At 42.0% G+C, this 25,117-nt stretch overlaps 1 protein-coding gene across 5 annotated transcripts in view; it reads left to right on the forward strand.

The window, feature by feature from the left end:
• The window catches only part of CHCHD6 (coiled-coil-helix-coiled-coil-helix domain containing 6), a 114,162-nt gene that overhangs the window by 47,731 nt on the left and 41,314 nt on the right, over positions 1-25,117 (forward strand). For all 5 annotated transcript variants that reach the window (XR_015259519.1, XM_086755235.1, XM_086755236.1 and 2 more), the window contains one exon: positions 12,138-12,208. Coding sequence is in view for 4 of the 5 variants with exons in the window: in XM_086755235.1 (XP_086611361.1) it covers positions 12,138-12,208 (71 nt within the window). In the remaining variant the exon portion in view is untranslated. The remainder of the gene's footprint in view (positions 1-12,137; positions 12,209-25,117) is intronic.

The raw sequence follows: 25,117 nt of genomic DNA on the forward strand, positions 1-25,117 counted from the left end.
GTACCACAGCACCAACGACATTATCCTGCTGCAGTCATACCAGTGCTGTCTGTTATTTCCGTGTAATTCGCCAACCAGTGTACAATTAATTTTTGGTCCTGTTATTGCAGTATTGGCTGTTTTATGAAACTGTAGAGATTTAACACAGTGAATTGATTAAATATGTTCCAGACCTGAGGCTGGAGTCTGTGTGTCTGCTGGGATTTAGATGATTGAAGCTTGCACTCCTCTTGGGATATTCCACATTTAGACTTAGTCTTGGAAATTTTTTCAGGTAGACAAAACTTCCCTGTGTGCATGTAATCCGCTTGCATAAGAGCGTGACTTTGGGGAACTTGAAATTTCTATTTCAGCCCACAGTGATCCTTCCACATGTGGCAGGAAAAGAGGCATCACTATTGTGACTTAAGAATAAAGCCAAGGCCTGAGCTCATTTTGAAAAGGTCCTTAAAATCCTGGCTCTGCCCTTACAGAATATGCTGTCATCATGTTAATGGGAAATATGGCTAATAATTACTCTGTAAATTGGGCAGACTTCACAGAACATCTCAAATTTGTGCTGAATTAAGTAGTGCAGAGATCAGACTTTAAAAAGGGGCTACTCTGCACTTAGAGCAGCCCTACCTTCTGAAGGGAGCGTGTTTACCAGTTTGCTGTGGGTGTGTTAAATACATGTTTCGTGACAGCCTAGGGCCAATTCTCTGAAGGTTTTCCCCCATCTGCCAGTCATTTTAAAGAAACATAAATAAAAGAGCTATTCCAATTTCTTGAACATATAATGCACGTTCCCAAGAGACCAGAGTGACTCAGGAGTAGCTTGTAAATAACATGTTTTAATGTTTTTAGATATATGTGCACCATCAGGCTTGCCATGAGGTCTTGAGCCACTGCAAATGGTATTTGCTCCGTCTGTCACAGACTTTCCTGATCCCAGGATGATGTCTGGTGGGTTGTTTGAGAGTTTTTGGGGTTAGGTGGTGGTTTGGCTGTATAATCTGCTGCACCAAGAATGATCCCAATCAGTTTACCATTAAACACCGTGACTCAAATGAAGACAGCCTGCCTCACCCATTTGCAGTCCAGCCCCATTGTGAATAAATATGAAATAATGACTAAATTTTTGTTTTGTTTTTAACAAAAATAGTAAACATACATCTCATGCACTAGAACTGTCTGGGACTTGAACCCTGACAAATGTGCAGAGGAGTGTTTTGCCCTGGTAGGTGTTCACCAGCAAAGTAGCCGTTGGATGAAGGGCAGTGATGGCAAGGAACAGCCACAGAGCCAGAAAGCACTGAGGGGCCACTTAATGTGTGTCAGCCTCCAAGGGACCACAGAGGGGTGAGAGCTGGGAGAAGGAAATGCGCAAGCTGAGATAAAACTCTAAGCCTCTGATTTGAGAAGACTTGTAATAACTAGGTTATTTTAAGAGAAGAGCTAGCTTTTCTTTTCCTTCACAATTATTATTATTCTATTTCAGGTGTTTTAATAAGAAAAAAGGCTTAATTCCCTCTCCTACCTTTTCCCTCCGCAATCTTCTGAACAGAAGCCAGATTTTTGCTTATATAATTTCAAGCTGCACGGTTGCTGTGAGCTTGCACGCCTGGGTCAATCGAGGAGCACTGGGATTTTTTTTTTTTTTCCCCTAGAGATGTCTTATGATGTATTGGATGGTGTACAGAAATCATCTAATTTGCCCTGACATGCAGCAAGCCTTGAACTGGCTGGACTGTGGTTCTTGAAGAAGAGAATACGACTCATATGGGCATGTAAAAAGGCTGTATCGTGTGCCCGCCTGGGCATGTATATGAATTTTTAAACTTCATTTTTCATAATGGTTACGTATACCACAAAACTTCCTCTGGCTGTTCAGGGGATTAAGTGTTGTACATAAGACCTCTCACCTCTGGGTCATTCATTCAGACACAGCTTCCGTTAGCAGCGGCACAAAGCCGTTACTTGCAGATGGCTAATCACTCATTCGTGTGGCACTGATATAATAACTCTTCCTCCGGTTAGAGGCAAGGGTTTGTTGCAGGAAGAACAAAAAAAATAATAATTGTGTCCTAGCTGTCGTTCTCTATGATAGGCAAAGGGCGTCCCGGTGAGGAACACTATTTGTCCTTCCCAGCTGAGAATAGGACAGGACTGCGTTATAAGTTTGCGTGTTCACTTCTGTGCGAGAGGATTTGGTTGTTTATGATATTTGGGATTTCCCCCCTTGTTCCCCAGCAAAAGTAGAGTTCTGTCCCTACTTTGTGTTCCTGTTGTCCAGTTTCTGAGCCCAGGCTGTACACAGTTGAAGGGCTGGGATTTTTTGTTTGGTCTTGTCCTGTAGATAGAGGTGAAAAACTGATACTTTTTCTCATGAGCCTGAAAAATCCACTTATAATTTTGTTTCCCAAGCCTTTTCTTCTTACAAAGTTTATCAACTACAGCAACAAACCCCAGATAATTATGATGCTTATACCAAAATATTTCTTTTGGAGCTTTAAGCCTACTTTTATTTCTTCCTTATTTAGTCCCAAAGTCAAGGTCTGTTACTGTTTGCATGTAGTACTCCTTACTGTTACAGACAGTGTTTAGAGATTAAATTCTGAGAGTAGATTTAGCTTGCATCTGGGAGTATGTTATACCATACATGTGTCAGTCTTCCATTTGTGTTCCTGAGATGGCTTGGCTCGCTTTACGAGATTTTTGTGGTTTAATGCTAATAAGTAGTTATTCCTATCATTCTGTAACGCACGAAAAGTGAGAAATGCCGTGTTCCCTTTCCTCCGCCTGGATTCTGTAATGAAAGTACGATACAAATCTGGTGGTGACCAAATGCTGTTGAAGGTCGCAGGTGACATCGTGCGCCAGGGTTGGGACAGTCATCGACTGTGACGGAGCGATCTCTGTTGGAGTAAGGGAATGAAGCACTCGTGTGACTGCCTCTGCTCTCTGTGGGTGTTGGATTTTCATGTTGATATTTACATCTCAATAGCCCTGCTGTGAAAATGCCTTTCTCCACCTGATTGGCGTTCTGTGGTCTTTTTGGGCTGGTCTTTGGAGGCTTCACAAGCTCTTTGCCAGCTGCAGAAATGTCTCTTCAATACCCTGTGCTTTTCAGAGTAGGCTAAACCACTCCGTTAAAAACCACGTGAAAGAGAAGATCACTAAAAGTGGGGAGAATGAGACTGTCAAATGATGCAAAGGAAATTGCTTACAAATATTTTCTGATTTCTTTCTTATCCCTTTTACCATCCCTTCTCCTTTGTCCTCCTTGGCTTTTTTATCTTAGGATAAACACCATATTTATTTCCATTTGCTGTGTGGAGAATTTCAATCCATTTTGAGTGGCAAAATAAATATAAAAATACACTAGTGTTCTTTCCTCTGGAATAACTGATGCCTTGCAGGGAGAACTGGAGGTTATGTGACACTGGTGTTGTAATGGTGAGCCAAAGGAATCTGTGTTAATCCATTTTCTTTTTCTTGTTATCAGTGTTTCATTCTATATTTTACTTTCCTTTTTAAGTAATAACCAATACTTTGTGGTAGAAATAGCCTAATAACTTATTTGCCAGCTGTAAAATAAATATAACGTTGCTGTATTATGTTTGTCCAGGAATTGCTAATATAGGGGAATGACATCAAGTTATCTTTGTAAAACTACTTCTGAGCTGTGGAGTTGGGAACATTTTCCAGGTATTCATTAACTGAGGTTTCTAGCTCACTGGAAGATAAGTGAACATTGTCCTTATTTAACAAGTGAGATCCTAATGCTCAAGGTTAGTATTTTGTATAATAGCTTTTGTTACTTTTTGTTACTTTTTTTGTTACTTTTGCAACTTTTTTTTGGTTGTTCAGGAATAGTATATTTCTTCAGATGTGCTGATGACCCATAACTTGAGTTTGAAATTTTGAATAATGAGCTCCTGAGCATCTCCAGACAGAGCCGCGAGCCAGCAGGCACTTCTGAAACTGTGGATTTGTCTGCGTCATTAACTGGATACAGTGACCTGTAAAGTCCTAGCGGTCTTTTTGGCTGTAATCATTAAACCAGCCTCTCCTGCAGGATAAAATGGGAAGAGAAGCTGCAAGCATGGTGAGAGAACCCTGACTGAAAATACAAATATCTTCAGAAAATGCTCTGGGAATAATAATAATAAAGAAAAAGTACGGTGGCAAAATAAATGGCTGCTGACATAATTTTTCTTCCTCTCCCAAGTTTGCCTCTAGTATGGCAGTTTTTCTCCCTTCGATAAATAAATGCAAAGATGAGAATCGCTGCCAAAAACTGTCACATTTCTGGAACTTTCAGCCCCTGATTATTCACATTAAGCCCCCCCTCCCAGCAGTACAGTATTTGGAATATGTACACCCACCATTCTGTCAGATCTGTGCAGTCTGCGTCTGGTTCATCTTCTGTGTCTTTGATGTGCTCCATAACGTAGGCAAAGAGAGGTCTGATAGTCTCTCTAAAAACCTGACAGTTTGTGTGACAATCTGTCCACGAATCCACAGGCTCCTTGTCAACCAAATGAGCCTTTGAATATCAGAGGTTCTCGGAAGAGTGCTTGCAGCATTGCACATGCACTGAGGGGAGAGTACAACAGGCTTCCCTGTAACCTGAGAGATGTCTTCTTTTTCCTTAATCATTCCGGGGACATCTCTTCGTTGCTTGTTGGCTGGTTCTCAGCCCTGCACATGTCGGGGTTATTTAGCAAAGCTTGATTTACTGGAAACTGCACATGGAGAATAATTTGCAGTTGGGAGTAGAGGAAAAACCCCAGGAGGGGGGTGGAACTTGCAGGCTTTGGTATACTTCTGGGTTTTGGTGGCTTATTGTTTGTTTGTTTCTTACAGTGATTCTTGCTTGCAGTTCCCTTTACGCATCCAACCGCATGGATGCAATGCATTTTCTTCGGTGTTCTCTGGTCCTCTTGCACATCATTCTTCCCTGTGTCCCTCCTGTTCTGACTTCCTCTAGGAATCCAGTGAATTGCATTCCTTAGCTACCTGATGTGGAAAAGGATGGGGTTGTGAATATAATTTACATTTTTAAAATTGGGACAGGAAGTGTTAACTGGGCCAGCTGCTGCAGTTTATAAATGGGGCTTGGGGATATTCTCAGCAGAGAATGCCAGGAGTTTTAGCTGCAGCATGCCTGTCCGAGGTGGTGGGAGTTCTGTCAAATACCAGCTTTGGCATGATGACATCAAGCCTTCGCTGTAATGTTCCTCCTTCCTGAAATAAGCTCCTGTGATGGGCCTGACAGGGGAATGTACTTAGTATCTTTTTTAATGTGTGACAAGTACTTGATGACTGCCAATTTTCTGTTTTGGTTTTTCTTTAGACTTTTTTCCTCTGAAGTGCTGGTCAGCCTCTTAGCAAAACTTTCAGCTACATACCTTGGCACTCTTGATATTCTGGCAATTCCCTTCTTTCCCTCTTCTCTTCCCTTAGCACTGATCTCTGCGTGCCTGCTGGTCTCTCTGGGACAATGCCCAGTTGTGAGAGGCAACGTCCTGTGATCCTTGAGTTCATCCTGGTTGTGTGACAAGTTGGCTGGTAGGATCCAGGTATCACCATGGGAAGAGTTGTGCAGCTGCCCGGCACGGGCGCAGGGATTTAGCAGGCACTGGAGTGCCCTTAGAGTCGTGGACACTGCGTTATCTGTTCCGGTCAGCCAGGTGTAGGACTCCTCTGAAGCAGATGCTGAAAACCCTCGATGTTTAATCAATGCCTGGGACGCCTGTTTACCTGCGCTTGTCAGGTATAATTGATTTGGGCATTTACTGTGAATTTCGCTCCTAAGACTTCTTGCTCCTGTATTAAACTTCCAGCTAGGAGGAGAGCGGAGCGATGCTCTCCTACAACAGTTTTAGCATTAATCTGGCCTTTCATGTTGCCGTTGCTGTCCTGTCGGAAAGCCTGGGTTGCCTGCTGGCGTTTTATGACCTTTCTCTTTGAAGGTGCCTTTACTTTCCAGAGTTTGTGTTTAAAGAATTACTAATGCTTTATTTGCAGTCTTTCAGACGTGTACTTTAAAGCAACCTCATATAAACACAGTTTAATTCTTTCTGGGGTATTTTTGCTCCTTCTTTGCCTTTTAATCGCCTCTGTAGTAATAATTTCTTTGTTGTTGGCTGTCTTTCTGACTTGAAGATAACATGAGGCTTTTCTGCATGTTTACAACGAGGCACTTGCAGCTTTTCAGAAAAGTTCCTAATACCACCTTTCTGTGGGGTACCCGATTTAATTGGGCTCTTCCCAGGGTACCTTCATAGAGACAATCTGACTCCGGCATGCAATCTCAGTCTGGATCTATAAACCTGTTTTCACCCAGATGGAGTATCTTGGTGTGGAACCTGGTTCTGGGAAGTGCTGAGGTGCGTAGCTTTGACTCGCTGTGTGATTTGGCGACTGTAGCTTCACCTTTTTGTGCCTAGCTTGTTATCCATGGGATAAACCCAGCTGAGGTCCTTCTCCCCTGCTCTGGCCTCCCTCAAGTTTTGTGGAGATTGGTATTTTGTGGGACTTGCTTTGAGAAGCTGTCTAGATATGCTATGGAATTAATATTTTGCTTTCAGCTCAGGATAATATTGCAGTCATGAGAAGATCTGTTCAAATAGGGATATGCTTCTGCCCGTGCCCAGTTTAACTTTCCTGTGTTGTTACTGTGGACATTGCTCTTTTTCTGTATTCTCTGAATCGTAATCCAAAATTTATGATCTCACAGCTTATTACTGAAGGAAAGAATAGAATGACACAAATTCAATGCTCTCATTTCATTATTGGTCTCAGCGGGAGGAGTGGATGAACCCACACAGGAACAGCAAACAACAGAGCTGTGTTTAGAAGTTGGCTTTGACTGAAAAAAATCTTTTTTTTCTGTATCAGCAAGCTGTTTGTAGTTGCTTGCATCTTTCCTCTGTTACCTTTTGAGAAAAAAACATTTGAATTCACATAAAAGCAGTTTAACCCTTGGCTTCTATGCTCTCATGATATGCTTTATATGCATATTTCTTTTCCTTGTTTATCTATGTGTATGTGCACTTGTGCTTGATGGGAAGGAGGAAATGTGAATGGTCTCTTTTAGCTAAATGCTAGCTGATTCCAACGAATGGGCTGAGCAGGAACTCAAGAGGAGTGAGCTCAGGAGGTGAACAGATTGCTTCTTGCAGTGTGTTCTGAAATTCCCAAACTTCCTGTTCTGGACCAAAGTTGATAGCAGTAATTGATTGTGTAGGTTTGTTTTCACAGATCCAAAGGGTCGTACAGGGAGCAGATCGGTTCAGCTCATCTGCCACTGTACCTGCGGGAGGGGTGCAGGTAGAGGGGGGTAATTTTTCAGATCTGTTAAGAGCCGTTTGCATGATGCTTCTGAGCGATGAGAATGAGCAACCTGATTTATTAGTGCGTGTGAACCAGCGACGCGGTGAGGTGTGTGGTGCGCGGGTGCACCTTTCCTTCCCTTAGGCAGTGCTGTGAGCAACGGCGGTTCCTGAAGCCTGCGCTACCCAACGTGTTGCTCCCTGCAGCAGCAGCTATATCCAGTCAGGGCAGGCGCGTGTTCCCTGTCCCTAAGTGCATGCAGGGAGGCGACAGTCATGCTACGTTGTCAGGGTGGTGTGAGGTCTTACTTCTGGCTTCGGAAGCAGCTGGAAGGAGGAATTTGAACATCTACCAGTTGACATTTAATACATGAGAAGTAACCTGTGCTTTCCTTTTCCCTTTCTCTCCCAAATTTGTGGTGTTTGCTACTCCCGGGGCACACCACATATTCCCCCTGCCATGCAGCACCAGCTCTTGTGCTCCTTTCGGCTCGAGCGGGGCTTGCGGCGGGAGGTTTGCTGGAAGCTGGTGAGTGTGGATGTCAGGAGAGGGGATCGAAGCAGTGCGTCTGTCAGGTGCGAGGCAGATTGTGCCATCTAATCCCCCGGCTGTCGTCTGCAGCATTTGTCAAGGCCTCGCTGGCCTGCTCCGTTTCATCAGAGGTATCACTAGCATTCATCTAGGCTGGCAGCGTTTCAACAGCTGTTAATCCTCTTTGTGTCTTTAAGCACTGTGACCACTGACAAGCTTCTATACTCTGAGGTGTCGAAATATCTCCAGATAGCTGTTGTGATGGTGGTTGGGTTTGGGTTTTTTTAATCCAAATGCCGTCTGATCTATTGACCCAGACTGAACCTGATGGAGAAATCGGTGTCCCAGTGTCAGGCTTCTGCTGCTGCTCCTTGATGTTCACAGAGAATTTCGCCTGAAGTCTGATCAGTTTCTAGTTCCTCATGCTCGCATTGCTCAGCTTTCTGTTTTACGAGTTACCACAAGTAGTGCATATTTCACTGAAGTTGTAAGGAATGTGGTTTAATGTCAACATGAGAATGAGTTGGCAGGGTTTTCTCTTTACGCTTCAACTACTTTCCCTCCTGAAATAACCCTGAGAACCCAGTCTTCTGCTGTATTGTTTTCTGACTTTCTTTGCTGTACGTTATGGAAAGGGCCTGGGCAGCGTAGCGAGGTGTAGCAGTGAGTGTTGTAGTTTCTCTGCGTGTTTGCAGCCAAGGAGGAATGCTGAATTACAATTACACCAAATTTAGCTCCAAGTTTTAAAATTGTTTCCTTTCAGAAAGGGAATTTTTAGAGCAAGGGTGTTTAGCGAGGAGCGTGGAGCAAGAGTGTAGCAGCAAATCTGTTGTAGAAAAGCAGCAGGGTGAAAGAAAGTGGTTCTGTTGGTCTTTAGGCTCTAGTTATGTATTTTTATAACTTCTTGGTGTTTTTATTATTTGCTACGAACCATCATTTAATAGGAGGGGAAAATCTTTCAAGCTAACATTTCTTTGTTTAGTTTGTTTGTCCTCTCTGGAGGGCTCTCTCCCCGTATGACAAAGCTCTGATGTTCTGAAGTTGACTCCCCTAAGGCTCAGCTTTATTGAAAGAAGTGAAACATTTTAGGTGGTTCATTCATTCTTTCTGTGTCTCTTGTTATTTGAGCCCTTATGGTGTCCTTTGGTCATGTTTTTAAACTTACTTCTGCAACTAAGACTGCCAGGAGCTTTATTTAATAATAGTTGAGGTCTCATGTTCAACTTTTTCTTTGTGAGCTGCCAGTTTATCTCAAGCATCAAATATTGTGAGAGTAAATTAAAAGTAGTGTTGATGTCTTGTAATTTTGTGTCAAGTGTTCTCTTTTTACTGTGCAGCTGAATATCGTTTTATGAAGCTAAAGGACTTCGCTAAGCCTACCGGCAGCTCAGACTTTTTCAAGTGCGAAGTCCTGCTGTGTAGCCCTTGTGTGGGCAGCTCTGCTGAAGTTGCAGGAAGTGCACAGGTGATTCCTGGCTTGGTTCCTCATTTGCAACCTTATTATGAAGTCCTGGATTTTTGTAGGCCATTGGAACTTTATCCCCTGCCACAGTATGATAGTGTAAAATAGTGAAAACGAAGTGGATCTTGCATCTGAAGATGTATCGATGAGGATACTGGGAAAATTATTCTCTGTAAGTAGAAACCTGGAATAACAGATCCTGCCACAACTGCCATGCTGAAAGGCCCATCTGTTGCTCATTTAGTGTGTAGGACAAAGGTGAATACGACTTTCCCAAGGTAGGAAAGGGCCTAGAGGCCAAGGAAAACCTGTTTAACAAGTTGAGTTGAACCAACTCAGATTTAAATGGTAAAAGTCTGTTTTTCTTACTTGGGGAAGCATTGGAAGATACTATTCATAGCATTGGAAATACTGCTTCATTGGTTTTTAGGGTTTTGAGGGTGAGGGGGGAACAAAATGGCAGAGTGGTCTGGCTCAAAGGCAAGAGACCCAGTTGGATCACATACAAATATGTTTCGTCTTCATTTTTAAAAGTTAGCAGCTTTCATCTTCAAGTTGAAGGTCTTCTGTGCTCCTCTTTGATCTTCGCATTGTGCCGTGTGCCTTGTGGTTTCTTTTAGGTCAGGTCTCTCCTCCTTTCCATCACTGAGATTCTTGCCTCTCCATTCAGGTCCTCACTTGCCTGCTTTTCATCAGCTTTAGCATCCAGAGCTATTTCATATTGGTTGCTTTCCCAGATATTTTTGTCCGTGTTTGTAATGGATGTTGTTGCAGATGGGGCTGACCGTAGTACTGGGCTGCTGAACTCTAATAAACTGGGCAAGGTTGTGCAACCAGTAAATGAACCTGTTGACTGTTTTTCCTTTCTTTAGGTGGGTTAAATGCCAGCCTCCTGCTGGGTCTCACGTACAACGTATTTGTTCCCGTTTTCCTCTCCTGCTGCTGTTTCACTGCAGAGTGCTGCAGGCTAATAGTATCTGATGGGGCTACTTCCTATTGCCTGAAAAATGTTTAATTTTACTACCTTGCTTTCACTCTTTCCCACTTTCTCACATTTTGATCTCTCAAATTCAGTCCCTTTGAGAAATCAGATGGTATGAAATATGAAAATTGCTTGGGTAGTAATTGGAGAAATGGTGAGACTTATGAAACCCATGGAGATAACGCTTACATCTATTTATTCACATTATTTAATTTTTCATGGCAAATTTAATTAATGAAGCACAGGTCTTGTGGTTTCATGTGTGAATAAGGAACAGCAGGGAGCTGAAAGTCATGAGGTCTGTTTACAGGACAGAGAAAAGGGCTCAGTTAAAAGCTGAGCTTTTTCTTTATAGGAAGGAGTAAAATGGGTTTAATAGCATAGAAGTTTGACCATTATGTAACAAGTAAGTAAATGAAAGCTATAATGACAATTTGCTGGCAAAATGCACTTTGAAGCGGTTCCTCATCTGTGATTTCTCAGTTTAAGTCTGTCTCCTAGGTCAAAGTTTGGAAAAGCAAAGTCTGTTCTGTGGGTTTTTCACATGAATTCAGGCACCGGTGATAAAACGCTTAAATATAGCACCTTGAAGTCTAGGCTCTGCAGACCTGTATAAACCTTCCAATTAGCTCAGTTGCACACAACTTCAGTGACACAGGCGGCTGTTATCCCTCGCTTGCAGATGGAAAATGGTGACTTGCCCAGGATTGCACAAGTGGCAGAACCGCTAATGGAACTTGAGTTATATCTGTCCTTTCCTTTTTCTAACCACTGAACAATACGTGTCGTCTCATCATGCGCAGGACCACAGCTGCACTTATGGGAAAATAAATGAAGAGGAGCAAGAATAGTGTTCTATATGAAATGACCAAATTTGGGGAAAGATGAGATAGCGGCTAGAACCGGCCCCAAATGAATAGCTGTCCGCGCTTTCAATACCATTTTGTCACTTTTTTTGATTGATTATTGCATATTTTCTGCATGTGCCTTTTCAGACTAAGGACCTTGCAGATGAGTTTTGAGTGAGGCAATTGCAGCTATTGCAGTGTAAAGTCCAGAGGCTTTGCCTAAAGCAGCTTTTTCAGCAGTTTGGTGACCCAAGACCTTGCAGTGAAGGTCGTTGGGGGTGTGCAGCCGTCCCCTTCTGCTGTTGGTGCTTGGGAGGCTTGTAAGGGCAGCCGAGAGGAGGAATTCATCCTCCATGTTCAGCGGCTGAGCTGTTGTGAACTAAAACTCTTTCTGTGCAAGCTCAGGAGAATTTAATGCAAACCTCTTAAGCCCTGCAGCAAGACACTCCAGACTCTGTTTGGCAGAGCCTTAACTGATACCTGATACGCCTCCCGATGTTGTTAAAAGGGAAACAGGCTGCATAATTTTCTTTTAAAAAATAAGTAACATAAGTAGAAGCACTGAAATGTAAAATGGATTTTTCCAGTGCTGGCAGCCAATTTTGATGCTTGCGTGTCAGTAACTTGCATGATCCTTCACAGCAATTAATGAAAAAAGAGAACAAAACACAACCTAAATCAAAGCAAGTTGGTGCTGGAAACACCTTGTTTTTGTGGTAACGTGGAATAATCAGTGCTGACGGTTGGTTGTTGGTGACCTTTTCCCCTCTTTCCCTTTGCAAAGGCGAAGCGTGGAATGGAGGACACGTTGTGGCCTTGATGCATTTTGCTGAAAAGAAAATCAACTTTTAAGCATTTTTTTTGTGTTCTTTGAACTGAATATGCTGTTTGTTGTTGGAAACCGTATTAATTATAGAAGATAACTTTCTGATGGGGTAAGATCTGAGATGTCTTTAATTTTTAGAGCTGAGCATTATATTCTTTGTTTCAGAATGCAGAGATCTACAAGCTGACATCCGAGCAGTACCAGGAGGCAGCTACCAAGGCAGAGGAGTGGATAAAGTGAGGAGCCATTTTTGTTCTTTTCAGCAGTTCCAGTTGCTTTTCATAACGCTCTGTGTGTAGCCTCTGGATATTCCTGCAAACGGAGGGTGAAGTTACCTCCTGTCAGGTATTTGGGGGCTGAGGAGCTGTAAGCTAGCATCCTCTCTTTCTGTGCCAAGCTTGACAGAGTTTAGTTTGAACTTGTTAGATCTTGCAAGGGGGAATGAGGGAGAAGACGTGGACTTGAAAAATTCACATGAAGTGGGAATATTTACTGGGGTTTTCACCATGGCAATGGAACATATTTAATCTGTTCAAACTTGACCCAGTGTATTTAACCTGCACATTGCAGCACTGGGCTAGTGCATGCGAGTAGGAAGGATGGCACTGCTCCTAAGTTTTCATTGTCCAGAGAAGAAAAACGTAAACAGCCTAAATGTTAGCCCTGTGAATTTCAATCAAAGTAGAGTTGTAATTATCACGAATGTTTTCTTAGAATGGGGGCAATGATTTTTCTAAGCTTTTTTATTGGCCTTGGCACAGTTGTTTTTTGACCATGAGCATATTTAGTGTCTAAATTCCGTTTGTATTTGCCAGTAGTGTTATATCGTTTATTGTTCCACATGCACTAACAGCTGTCTGACAAAAAGTATTTTCTAAAATTCTTAATATTAATGAATCCAAAGCAATTACACAGTCAAGAGCAGCACTCGGATCTCAGTTGGGTAAACAGTTGGCCAACATGCCATAAACTGGAATAGAAACATATGTAGTCCAGTTGGGTCCAGTCCAGACTGTATGATACTTAATTGCATAAATAGATAATATAGTTGTGATGAATATGTTAGTGGGATGTGCTGTACATTGTGCTGTCTTTATTTAAAATTATGTTTGACTGCCAAAGCATCACATAACCTGTTGTAATTTCACATTTTTGTTTGGACAGTCAAGCAATAAGTTGCTAAAGAAGCCAAAACAAGGCAGTTAACACACTGTGTGCATTTTCCTGCAGTTTTCCATAGTAGAATTCTAAATTCTGTTTTAAAATAAAATTTAAAAAATAATAGGACATAAACTTGTCCTATTGTTAGGTGTTGTTCGTTCAAGTCTTTCTACAGCCTGTTTATGGTAATAAATTACAAGATCCTGTGACTTCAGTGGAAAGAATAGTTTGCTTATCCTGTTTTGTGCTTTCCTATTAGACATACAAGCACAGTAAGTGCCAAGATAGGTAAGACTGATTTATGCAGATCTAGTAGCTTGGTTGGCAGGAATATACTGACAGTCTTTGATCAGTTTAGTCATTTATTGGATTTGCTTCTGCAGATGTGCAACCAGTTGTGGGGAACACATGTAGCAATAATTCATCCTAGTCACTTTGTAAAGAAAGAGATTGGAACCTTGGATTATGTTCTTTACTTGCTATTACAAACTCTATCTAACCTGTTTTTTATAGTAATCTTGTTTCCTGAGCTTTCAGTTTCATTTCAGTCTCTTTGGTTTCTTGTGGAAATGAGGACTGGTAATGTAGGAAACTTAGGAATGCAACCATTTCTCATAAAGGTTAGTGACTGAGACCAATGCAAACGCTAATGATTTATTTCTGTCAAGATTCAGAAAATGGGTTTATGGTCTCTTAGGAGTTCCTTCCCCTTTTCTTTGAGCCTTTATCATCTGCCAGTCCCTGGCTTCTGGCATTACTGAAGAATGTTCTTCTGTCTGTAGGCCATATGAACTTGAGACATCATAAAGGGACAGATTCCATAGACTGTCTTCCTTGCAGCTGAAAGAGACGCCTACCCCATTGTGAATTTTGTGTGAAAAAGATAATGTGGCTGGGGGGGGTGTCTTGAGAAGGGGCAAGGTATCGCACTAGTGAAACTGAGGGAGAAGGTGAACATGGTACTTGCTATTTCTTTACAGTGAAAATTGCCAGCAATAGCCAGGATTGCACTGAGCTGCGTGTTGGAGCGCACACACTGGGATTGATGATGCCCTTTGATAGCTGTACATGCAGGAAGAATCATTGCTTTGCCCCATCAGCCTGCAATGTATGTGTTTTACAGCAGCATGCAGTGATCCTTTTTAGGATTGTTTCCTTGGTGTACAATACGCCATAGAAGCACTCTCAGAGTGCATGTGCCTCAAGGGAGGGTCACGGTAAGGCTGGGACATGGTCGGGGAATCTTCCTTCGTACATTGGCATTCATGCTTAATGGGTAGGACTTGAAGCCTGCATGTTGAGGTCCGCTTGTTAGGTGTTGTTAATTCAAGTCTTTCTACAGCCTGTTTATGGTAATAAATTACAAGATCCTGTGACTTCAGTGGAAAGAATAGTTTGCTCATCTTGTTTTGTGTGTTCATATTAGACATACAAGCACAGTAAGTGCCAAGATAGGTAAGACTGATTTATGCAGATCTAGTAGCTTGGTTGGCAGGAATAAACTGACACTCCAGCAAAATTACATGAACTGGAATATAGCCAAAGTATGAATGAAGTGTAGATCTGCCTGTTTCCAGTGCTGGACTACGACAGCTCCTGTAATGAAAGGAAACGAGGAGTGGCACTTTCTCCGTCTGCAGAGGAGAGTGTATCTCCTTCCCATAGTGTCTCTTCCCCAGCTTGTATCATCCCTGTTTCAGTGTGAACTCTTTGACCTGCCCCTGGTACTTCTGCTTTGTGGGACCGATCTACCCTGTGTTTGTTGTCTTCTGCCATTGTATATCAGCATAGCTGATGGAGGAAGGGGTGAATAGAGCTGGGCCTGTTTCCATGGCCAGTACCCTGATTTTTGAAGTCCGTGTTGAAGCAAAGATAAGAAATATCTGAAACAAAAAAATCCATTGGCAACAGAACTTGGCATTTACTGACTTTTGTAATTCTGTTATCAACACCTACAGCTCTACACAAGTGGTGAGGTGTTCCATGGACTATTTCCTCTCCTTAGATTATCAAGTGTTGCAGGATTTGGGAATATTGTACAAGCTTTCCACCAGTGACTCTTCACAGCATGCCTGCGAGGTAGGCAGGTATACCTTCCTATCTCCCTTTGTACAGGAACAGAAATGAAGTACTTAGTGTTGAACTTCATATGAAATCGCCGACACAGTCATTAGCTCTTGGCTTCTACTTCAAGGTAGGATGCTGAGCCTGATGCCTGCATGGCCTGACTTGTGTAATGGACTTTGTTCCTCATCTCCTCACCTGAACCCACCCTGCTTCTGTCTCTGCGTTCCTCCTACCACAGTGTCTCCTTCTTTGTTCTGGGCTCTGTCCAACTTGTTTCTTTCTCCCAGGAAGAAGATCCTAGCAACAAGAAACCACTGAAGACAGCTTTCAGCACCATAAGCAATTTGCCCTTGTGCTTACATGCTGTGGTGAATTGGACAGCTGCCACGGACATATTGTCTCAATGATGTTGTTATAATTGGTGCATTATTATTTTTCTCTTTTGTTAACCAACAGAATTAAAGTCTGGAGACCTAGAACTCTTTTCCCCTCTTCCTTCCCTGTTTAACAAACTGTGCACATCAGTAACTGCCCACAAAGGAAGCAACGTGTAAATAAAAAGCCAGTGCTCCCCGCCCTTCACTTCGTTCCACATCCTTTTCTCAGTGTTCATAGAGCCATGACTCAGACTGGGTTTAGAGAAGACAACTTGCTAATCCCCTCCCCGCTACAGAGAATAAAATGGCATTTCATTCCAAGCTCTATTAATGCGCTCGCTCCGGGGATAAAGCAGCACTCCCAAAAGGCAATGGCCAAATTTTTTTCTGTTGCGTTGTCTTTGTCTTCTTTTGAGTGTTACATTTAGATTAGCTTCTGAGGATTAAATGTTATTACAGTCCCTGAATCTGTTAAGGGGAAGGAAAAAAAACATCAGTAAAGAGGTTATGGCTTAGTGCAGGCACTCTAGATTTATCCTCAAAATGCTGTTTTTTTCTTTAAAAAAATTGATGTATTTTCTTTTGTGAAGGTTGTTTTATCACATTTTTATTTTATTTTTGTAGTTGTTAAATTTAGATGCAAGAATTGGCATGGGTGGGGGTGTGACTCTCTAAAAGGTAAAGCTGCAGGAGTGGGGTGAGGGGATTAGGAAGCTGTTAAAAGATAAAATTGTTCTGAAGCTGAGTTTCCCTCTGAGATCTCCTTAGAGTTTGCAGAACAGTTTCTGAAGCTGCTTACTGATGGCTGTGCTGCTTTGCATGTTGTACCGAGAGGACTGCGTGTGCTTTGCACTGTTATCAAGGAGGGCATAAGGAACGTCGGTACCTTATCCTGATAGAGATCAGCCTTGGATCCAAGGCAGCTTTCCAGTGGAGAAACTGCCAAAGAGATTTACTCTATATGGAACTTAGCATCTAAGAGTTCCATTTAATAGTCCTAAGATCTTTAAACTTAATGGCCATGAGTATTTAAGGTGATTACGTTAGAGAAACTGGCAAGTGGTAAGTATCCTCCTGGGCTGAACGTGGAGTAGAGAAGCACGCTGACTTAGTGGGGTTAGGGGGACAAAGTTCATAGATGGACTGTCTGGGAACAGGGAATTTATGGCTTACTTCCAGTACTCATGGAAATGAAGGTTTTATTGAATTACACAAGATTTTGAGACCAATGGCCCCTCAATTAAAATGGCAACATGAACTGGAACTTAGATGAACTGCCTTTTCCTATTTTTTCCTTCTTTTTTTTTTTCTTCTTGTTTGTGTAGATCTGGAAAGTTTTTAAAATAGTTATGTGGTGATAGTTGAGTTTCTTAATTCTGCAATCTACTGTGAAGCTTCAGGTATTTCAACAGAGGGCTGTGCCTAGGAGCCGAGTTCTGAAACAGTTACTCTGTGGACACAGTCATGAAGCCCAAGGAGAAGAAGGGTAAAGACATCATAGTTTTCAAATATAATTGCTCTGGGATTTCTCCTATCGTTAGATTAGATAAATGATTAATTCAGTGTTGAAATTAAGAGCCTCTGCAATACAGATTTAAGAGTTTTCAGGAATAAAAGGCTGATTACTGCTGGGAGTTCATCCCCAGCCTTATCTCAGCATAGTGCTTTTGTGCCCTGCAATGATGATACCTTCAGAAAAAATGGCTTGGTTTGGCTTCATCCCAGTCCTGTTCTTCCCTCAGTACTTGGGCTGTGTTAGTTGTTCCTGCTTCTGTCTGCGCTGAGTCTGTTTCATGTAATCTTTAATTAAAGAGATGGGTTATTAGTCAAAGCTTTGTTCTTTCTTCTCACATTTATAAGGTTACTCTTAGTAGGAAATTGGAATATTGCTGTAAGAGACTATAAGGCATGAGTTTCCCCAAAGTTATTTCAAAGAGCGTAGAAGAGTAGATGGGCCAGTTTTTACTTTGTGACAATTTATGTGGTGTGAATTTTAATTAAAGAAAAACTTTCCGATCATTTTAATTTCTGCTTTGCAAAGATTTTTCCCTCACTCACATTAGCATGTAAACATTTTCTTTATGAGTTCTGGAAGGCCCATTGTTAAGCAGCTGTTTGTACCGATGCATTGATTTCCAAGCAAGATGTGTTCCCCTACCACTTAAGAAGTATGATATGTGTAATAGAAGCTAAATGTGTGTAACAGGTTTGTGTAAGTGTTCCAGTTGCGCCAACTTTTTCTTTTCTGAATTGAATTGTAAATCTTGAAAATTTATTAGATTGTATACTTTATCCAGCCTGTCAAATCTTTCTGAAGTTCAGTTCTTGGCGATTACTAAGATGCCGGTTCTAAATAAGACTTTCCTTTTGCCCAGTTAGTAAAGTGATGTTCTAATCTGGGGTTCACAGTACCATCTTTCCTCTCATGCATGATGAGGGATCAGTGATAAATCAGTTCAATGAACTGAGATTGCAGTTCTGTTAGTGCTGAAAAACTGGTGTAAAATATTAATGTATCTTTTCAAAATTGCAAGAGCATTTCTTCAAAGGTACATTGGTAGAACTTGGGAATTTATAAAATAAGAGCTGAGTAGCAAAGACTGGAATAGCAAAGGAAGAAGTGCCAAAAACTCCATGTTGTCTGTTAGGGATGTTTCTATTGCTATTGATTTTTACATGGAAAGCACTTGTATTCTGTAGTAATGTTGCCATTATAAAACCCTTAGATCAGGGTTTGTTGGCAGGCCAAATCCAGATTGTTTTCAAAAGCATGGATATTTGTGCAGCTGTTAAAAGAAACCTCAGACATACTTTGTTCATTAGAGTATGTGAAATATTTCAGTTCAAAGCTCTTTATCATGGAGAGTGGAATGAAAATAAAAGCAGATCTCTGCCCTCAGATTGGGAATTAGTATATTCCACTGCGTACCATGGTGGAAACAAGGTTTCTCCAGGTTGCATAGTATTTTATTGTGTATTTAGATGTAGTGACAGGTCCACACCAAGGTCCAGAACTTCCTGTGCCTTTGCTCCCTTCCCTCCCCTTGGCTTGAGTTGGCAAAGATATAATGGATGTTAATTGATGACCCAGCTCAGCTTACACTCGCTGTGTTTTCCTGCCTCTGTCTTCCAGCGTGTGTGTTGGATGGTGTGCTGGTGGTAGTGGCACGGGGTTGATCTGTAGAGGATTGAGGTTAAACTTGTCTGGGGAAGCTTTCCAGAAAGAGTGTTGAATTAAAGATGTCAGAAGCAATAATGCCTGAGAAACCACTTGTTACTAGTGAATTAATGACTTGTTTGCTAATTAGCAGCCTAAGGCGAAGTTGAGGTAACAGTCCTAACAATCTGGTCATTAATTCGGTAGCAACTGATTTCAAGGGCAATGCTGCTATTTTGAACAGTAGTTGTATTCCTCATCCTGGATTATACGTGCTGTGCAAAATGTCTTTACTTACTGTTGAGTCAGAGTTGTCTCCTGGAGTGATGGAGGGGTGATAGGAAAGACCAAAGGCAAGTATCAGCGGGGGAAATTTGAGGAGAGAAATAATTTATTCTGTAGGTCAGAGCTTCTGTATCTCCACCTTCAGAGGAAGTAAAGACTGTGGCAGGACGGCTGTGGACACCTTCCATCATGGTGATCCATCTGCACAGAGAAAGTCGGTGGTGTTTGACATTGTTGGCTGATGAGAGATTGAGGTCATTTCCTCCTCTATAAAGGGAGAGAAGAAACATCTCTGCTATCAGACCATGTTTGGATGACTTATTTTATTATTTATAATTTGATGTAATTTTGATAGTTCATGATGTTTCTCTGATAAAGTAGGTTTCTATGCTACAGGGTCCCATCAGCTTTTGGAGTCTCAAGATCAGGTGTTACTCAGCTTACTGTGAGAGGACCTTCCTGGGATTGGTTCTTCCTTCCTATTCTCTCCTTTTCCTTGTTAGTTCTGGAAGCGTCTCTTGCCTGCCTGTCTGAGATGTGCACATACCACACCCACCACAATTGTAACTGATTTGGTCCAAAAAAAAAAAAAAAGTGGCATTTGGAAGACAGGAGCACTGACTTGTCCAGGGATGAATATTGTTTCTTCGGAGAGAACTTCTCAGCGTTGTGCTGACTGTGAGTGCCGCTAACAGCACGAGGGAGCAGCCTCAAGTAGGCATGGGTTTGTAACTCACCTAAGGCATTTCAAATGTTCCTCTCCAAACCTAAAGCCATGTTATCTAAATTATTTTCTACAAGGATGTTTTCCAATTCTCTGAGAACTTCTTGCAATTATAATATTTATTTAAAAGCAAAAAAAAAAAAAGAAAAAAAAAATCGCAACTTCTCCCCAAAAACAGACTTCAAGGCTTTATGTGTGTTCTTTGAAAGCACCGTTATTGATGTTCTCTGGGGATGAGTAACTGCTTAATGGGGATCTTGCTGAGTCAGTGCTTAGCAAATTGCACAGCTGGTAAAAGGGGGCACTGTGGTTCTGGAGATTAGAGCATATGGGCAGAAGCAAGGGGATTTTTTTAATAACATGAATGTGTTGCTTCAGATCGCACCTGAACTTTAATGCTGGCAGCTTCATTCTACTTTCAAAATTTGTTTCTGCATTTTTAGCAGGTTATGCCACTCTGTCAGTGCAAGACATACTAGTGGACTCATATTTTTTGTCCATTACTGATGCCCCTTTGTGTAGTCTGGTTTAAACTGTAGGGACCTAGTGCAGTGCTTAGTGACATTTTAGAAAAGTAACTGCTGTTCAGGTGAGTGGTTGGGGTTTTCCTTTAAAAAGAACGTTTCGTTAGCAGTCTGACATCATTACGAGATCGTCTCACATAGGAAAAATTTACTGAACCTCTCCGTCCCTCGTGTCTTGTGGTTCTATGAAAACAGCATATCACATCTTCAGTTACTTTCTTCAGAACACTTTTTGGGGAGAGGTTTAACAGGCCAACGAAGAATATGGGCCCAGCATTCTCCTGGCAGGCAGTTTCCCAGCTAATTCTTAGACATTATAGCACCACCGCAGCACATGTGTTCTTAGGGCCAGTGCTGCATGCATTCTGTAAGCTGCATGCATTCCCTTCCCGACCTGAGATCTTAACCAGTTTTTAAATCTTTTTTTCATCTGAAGAAAGAAAATCCCTATTTGGGTCACTTGTTGGGCTGTGTGTTGTTTTCAGATTCAGTTATTGCTTGCAATATTGCTTTTCTGCCTTGTGGGAGCTGAGCCAGCTTGCTTTCTGATTCAGAGAACTCCTTCCAGCAACAAGATTCTGACTCATTCCTCCTTGGCTTCCAGAGACCATTTTGCTGCTAACTTTAGGCTCTTCATCTTTGCTAGTCAACTTTTAGTAGCTTGGCATCTTTGGAAAAAATGGTGCATGGCTTTGTGGGCAGGAGATTGAGTTCTGTAACTTCTGTATCTCTTGGCAAGCGAAGGAAGAGGCAGTAGTTTTCCTTTCATGTTCCAAACTGGCAGTTTCTCGTAACTCAGTATTCTACCATCATAATCAATACAGAATTTACATCCAAATGTACACTGGAATTATCCACTTGTGGGGAAAAGTCTCTCATTATTCCAAACCACTTGCCGTCTGCTGTGCAGAATGCTAATAGGGATGATTACTAACTGCATTTGCAGGTTCAGTAGGATAGGATCATTTCATTTTATATGATTTTGTACAGGGTTTTTTTTTTTTTTTTGCATATTACTACACTCCTCCTCCTCTAAAGACCCACAGCCCACCACCAGAACCCAGTCCCTGCAGCTTACGGGGTGCGAAGGAAGCCGATTGAATTTGGTTGAAACTGCACTTGGCAAAGCACAATGAGTTATAAATTGAAGTCTTTTAAGATGACCCATTGGTCAAATGGGAAATGACTGCTTGTGTGTGAGGCTAAACTATGTAGGAGGACAGGAGGGTTTGTGCTATGTCGGAGTAAATAAGAGAGAGAGCTGGAACCGGCACTGGATGGATTACACAATCTCTTCACATTAATTCCATCACAAAAATTGAGAGATGGTGGTTGGATTTCCAAAATTAGAGGTTGTTAAAGAAAACTGCTAAATTTTAGTTATTTTCCATTTCAATTTGTATGTTTTAGAGATTGAGATTTGGGGTGTTTTTTTTTTTTTGTTTGATGGAAAAAATGTGGTTGGGTCAGGCTGTGTTCACTGGTTGCGGCACAGTGGCACAACAAGTTGCTGACACTTGAGATTTGGCCATTTGTGTTAACTTTTGTTCTCTGTGATAGAATCTAATTACTTACAAAGGAGAAGATTTCAGAACAGCTTCTGCCTATCTGTGATTGGAAAGAAAGGAGATATCTCTCCTGGAAAGGACAAGGGTGCACTGAGTGCGCAGATTGCAGTGGGGAATTGTGCGGCAACTTCAAACAAGCTGTCAGAACAGGAATGGGGATTGGGAAGTACCTGAACGACAAATTTTGTAGGATCACAGAGTCACCCAGAAACTCACAGTACTTAAAAAAAAAAAAAAAAGCATTCATTAGGGACTTCTATGGACAAGGGAGGGAAAAAGATAATTGAGTGACCTGTTATTGAAATGCAGCTGTCGAGGGGGGGAAAGAGAGAGGGGAGTGCAGCAGCTGTACAGTAGTGTGCTGCAGACAGAATGTGACCAGGCGCGTGGGGAGGATTTCGAAAGACAGGAACACAACTGCCTCAGCTGAGATTTGGAGGTAGAGCCTCTGATCTCATGAAAGTTGTCGCAAGGTTTCACCTTTTCTTTTAGTCCATCCCCTCTTACTCTACACAATGTGTTACTTCTACAGCTTTGTACTCCATCCAGATCTGTGGCAAAGCCTGATAAGCAGAGTTTTGAATATGTGAGGCTGATCAGAAATATTCCTTTCCTGATCACGTTAGTTTATCCTCATGAGGCATGCAGTTTGTTTGTGCTGTGCTAGTTTATGTAGCTGAAATATTACAGAATTTTCAGTAGACATTTGGATAATCTATTAAGCTTCTTCCATCTTTTATTTCTCTTGCCAAACAACTGCAACATGACTCTTCCCTCTTTCATTCGAGCAACGTATCAAGCTCATGTGCAGGATCAGGGAATCCCACAGACTGTAGTGAGGCCATAGCGTTTGCTTTGTGATAGTGCAGCATTCTACAGCCAATGCTGAACGTTAGCCTTCCTAGCTGTTTGTTCTGTGCTGATGAGTTTGTTATATGTGAATGAAATGCTTCAATTGTGTTTAATTTTCTGCTGTAAATGTCAGGGATGCAATAATGAGAGAGGATGGAACCTTTCTATGTGCTGTGTATTGCATCTGTCTGGAGTTATTTTTCTGACATGTTAAAGAGAAGCCATCAGAGCCAAGTGCTACCCAAGGGAGAAAGCAGTTTTACAGGTCAGTTAACCACTTACCGTTTTTTATGTACGTACAGCACAGCATGGCAGCACACCACGTTTATGTGAACAGAGCATCACTGAGCTTAGTCTGAAATGCATGTAAAACACCTTGGATATATAAATATGCTAACCATCTATAGGCTGTGTCTCTAATTCCTTCCTGACGTGCAGAAACTGCTGCTCTGCGCCCTGGGTTTTGCTCGCGGTGCTGCCCGTGCACCTGGTTGCTGGCCTCTGAGGCTGTCGGCACTGTAGTGACAGTGGTGACTAATGTGGTTTACTCAAGTTGCCTCAGACACTGCTCTTAGACAATGCAGCAGAAGGCAACGAATCCAGTTGTTGGATTTTGCAGCCCACAGGAAATTCCAGTTTGCTGCCCCATTTAGGTTGCTACTTGCAGCTGTGTACTGGAGCTAGCTACTCTAAAGTTGGCTTATACGATGGACCCTGTGTGTCTGTTTTTAACTTTCTGAGTGGAGGTATCTAAATGTCTAGGTTTAGATACCGTCAGTCTCTGTCTTGAGTTTTTTTCTCAGCCTGAATGGTTTCCCAGAGTAAAAGGTAAAAAGAGGATCTTGCTCTTAACTCCATCTGGAGTTGCTGCTCTACCCAGTAAAGCCCAGTGGTGGTGTGGCACTCGTGGTGGAGTTACTGATTTCGCACTAATCTGAGGAGCTGCCGAGTCCTAGAGCATTAAAGTTCTATCTCTGCTTGGCTACTCTGGTTTTTCAGCTGGATGGAAGGACTAGCAAATACATACACATCTTCCAGCTTTCCCTTGCTTTCCAGAACTGGGTCCATAATTCTTCCAAAAAGGGAACCTGTCAGCAGCAGTGAGATAGTAGCCATTGTGCAGTGTTTGAAACTGCCTGCCCATGGGGTTTGTATCCGGTGATACTGCCTTAATCGCTTCTTGAAGTAAGTTTGTGCATTTGTCTTTGGAAGCTGTGTTCCTGCTTGATTAATTGATGGACATTTAAACCAGCACTATTCTTGCTATTGCAGGTGGAAGTTCTTGAAGAACCTTGCTTTAACCTCCCAGATACTTAGCACTTCTTCATGGGGTTTATATCCGTGTAGAAATGAGTTTGTCAAGACAAATGAATGCTGTTATTGAGTGGAGCAGCTGTTACCTGCTGCTATTGAACAGTTAGGAGAGGGTTAAGAAGAAAACCTCTTCTGAGCCACTAGATTGGGCCTGACTAAGATGAATGTCTAATTCACTCCCAGCGTCCTTACTGCTGCCAGTAATAAAAAGCTTGCTTCACATATTCACCCCACTGCAGACGTTTCTCTTAAATTAAATATCAAGAGGACATATAATAGCACGATTCCACGCCAAGCCAATATTATCAGATTGATGTCAGCAGTGATAATAGAAGAAGGATAAGTTGATGAGATTTCATTTATTAAATAAAGTAAAGGGAATACGCAGTGATAGGGAGGATTTGGTAACTCTCGGTGTGTCAAAATGCAGCAAGATCATGCTCGTTTTGTCTTACCTCAAGGGATAGTGGAGAGAAGGATGCGCTTTGTTTCATTTTCAGAAAACCTCTCCCTTCTTTTCCGCACAAAGACCTGATTTAGATTCCTCCATGGGAGGGAGAGAGGAAGATCTGAAGTCGTGGATTTTCATGTGTATGTAGCGTTCCTTCCTATTGAACAGTGGCAAGGCAAAGGTTTCTTTCCCACTATGATGAGGGAGGCACTGCTAATGAGTTTTATTTCTAGAGTCATCTTTTCTCCTTTCCTCGTTCTTTAAACAGATGAGACTGTGTGGCTTAATCTTTCGTATTCTATATGTCCTGCATTTATTTTGGAGGTACTGTCAGAGCTCATCTCCCATACTTCCCTGTCTGCAGATATTGTCCTAGCCCCTCCCAGCCCAGCCTTTCTCTCATCCCTTTTTCTTAGCTACTGTAAATGAGCCTCTTTCATCTGTTTTGATAATAGCGGTAGCAATCGCAACGCGTTTTATTTTAGACAGAGGCTAATTGTCTGCCTTATTTGGTGGTGGCCTGTTATGCGTAAAACTGTGACCCATTTTAGAAGAAAGGTCAAAGCATACTAGTCTTCTGCTCTTTATATATTCGAACATCATCCCTGCTCCACCATGTTCCTTCCTCCCTTGCTTAAGAAATAATAATAAAAATCCTCAAACAG

This window comes from Chlamydotis macqueenii, chromosome 10 (genome assembly GCF_036417535.1).
Source record: "Chlamydotis macqueenii isolate bChlMac1 chromosome 10, bChlMac1.mat, whole genome shotgun sequence".
In the NCBI taxonomy this organism is placed as follows: domain Eukaryota; kingdom Metazoa; phylum Chordata; class Aves; order Otidiformes; family Otididae; genus Chlamydotis; species Chlamydotis macqueenii.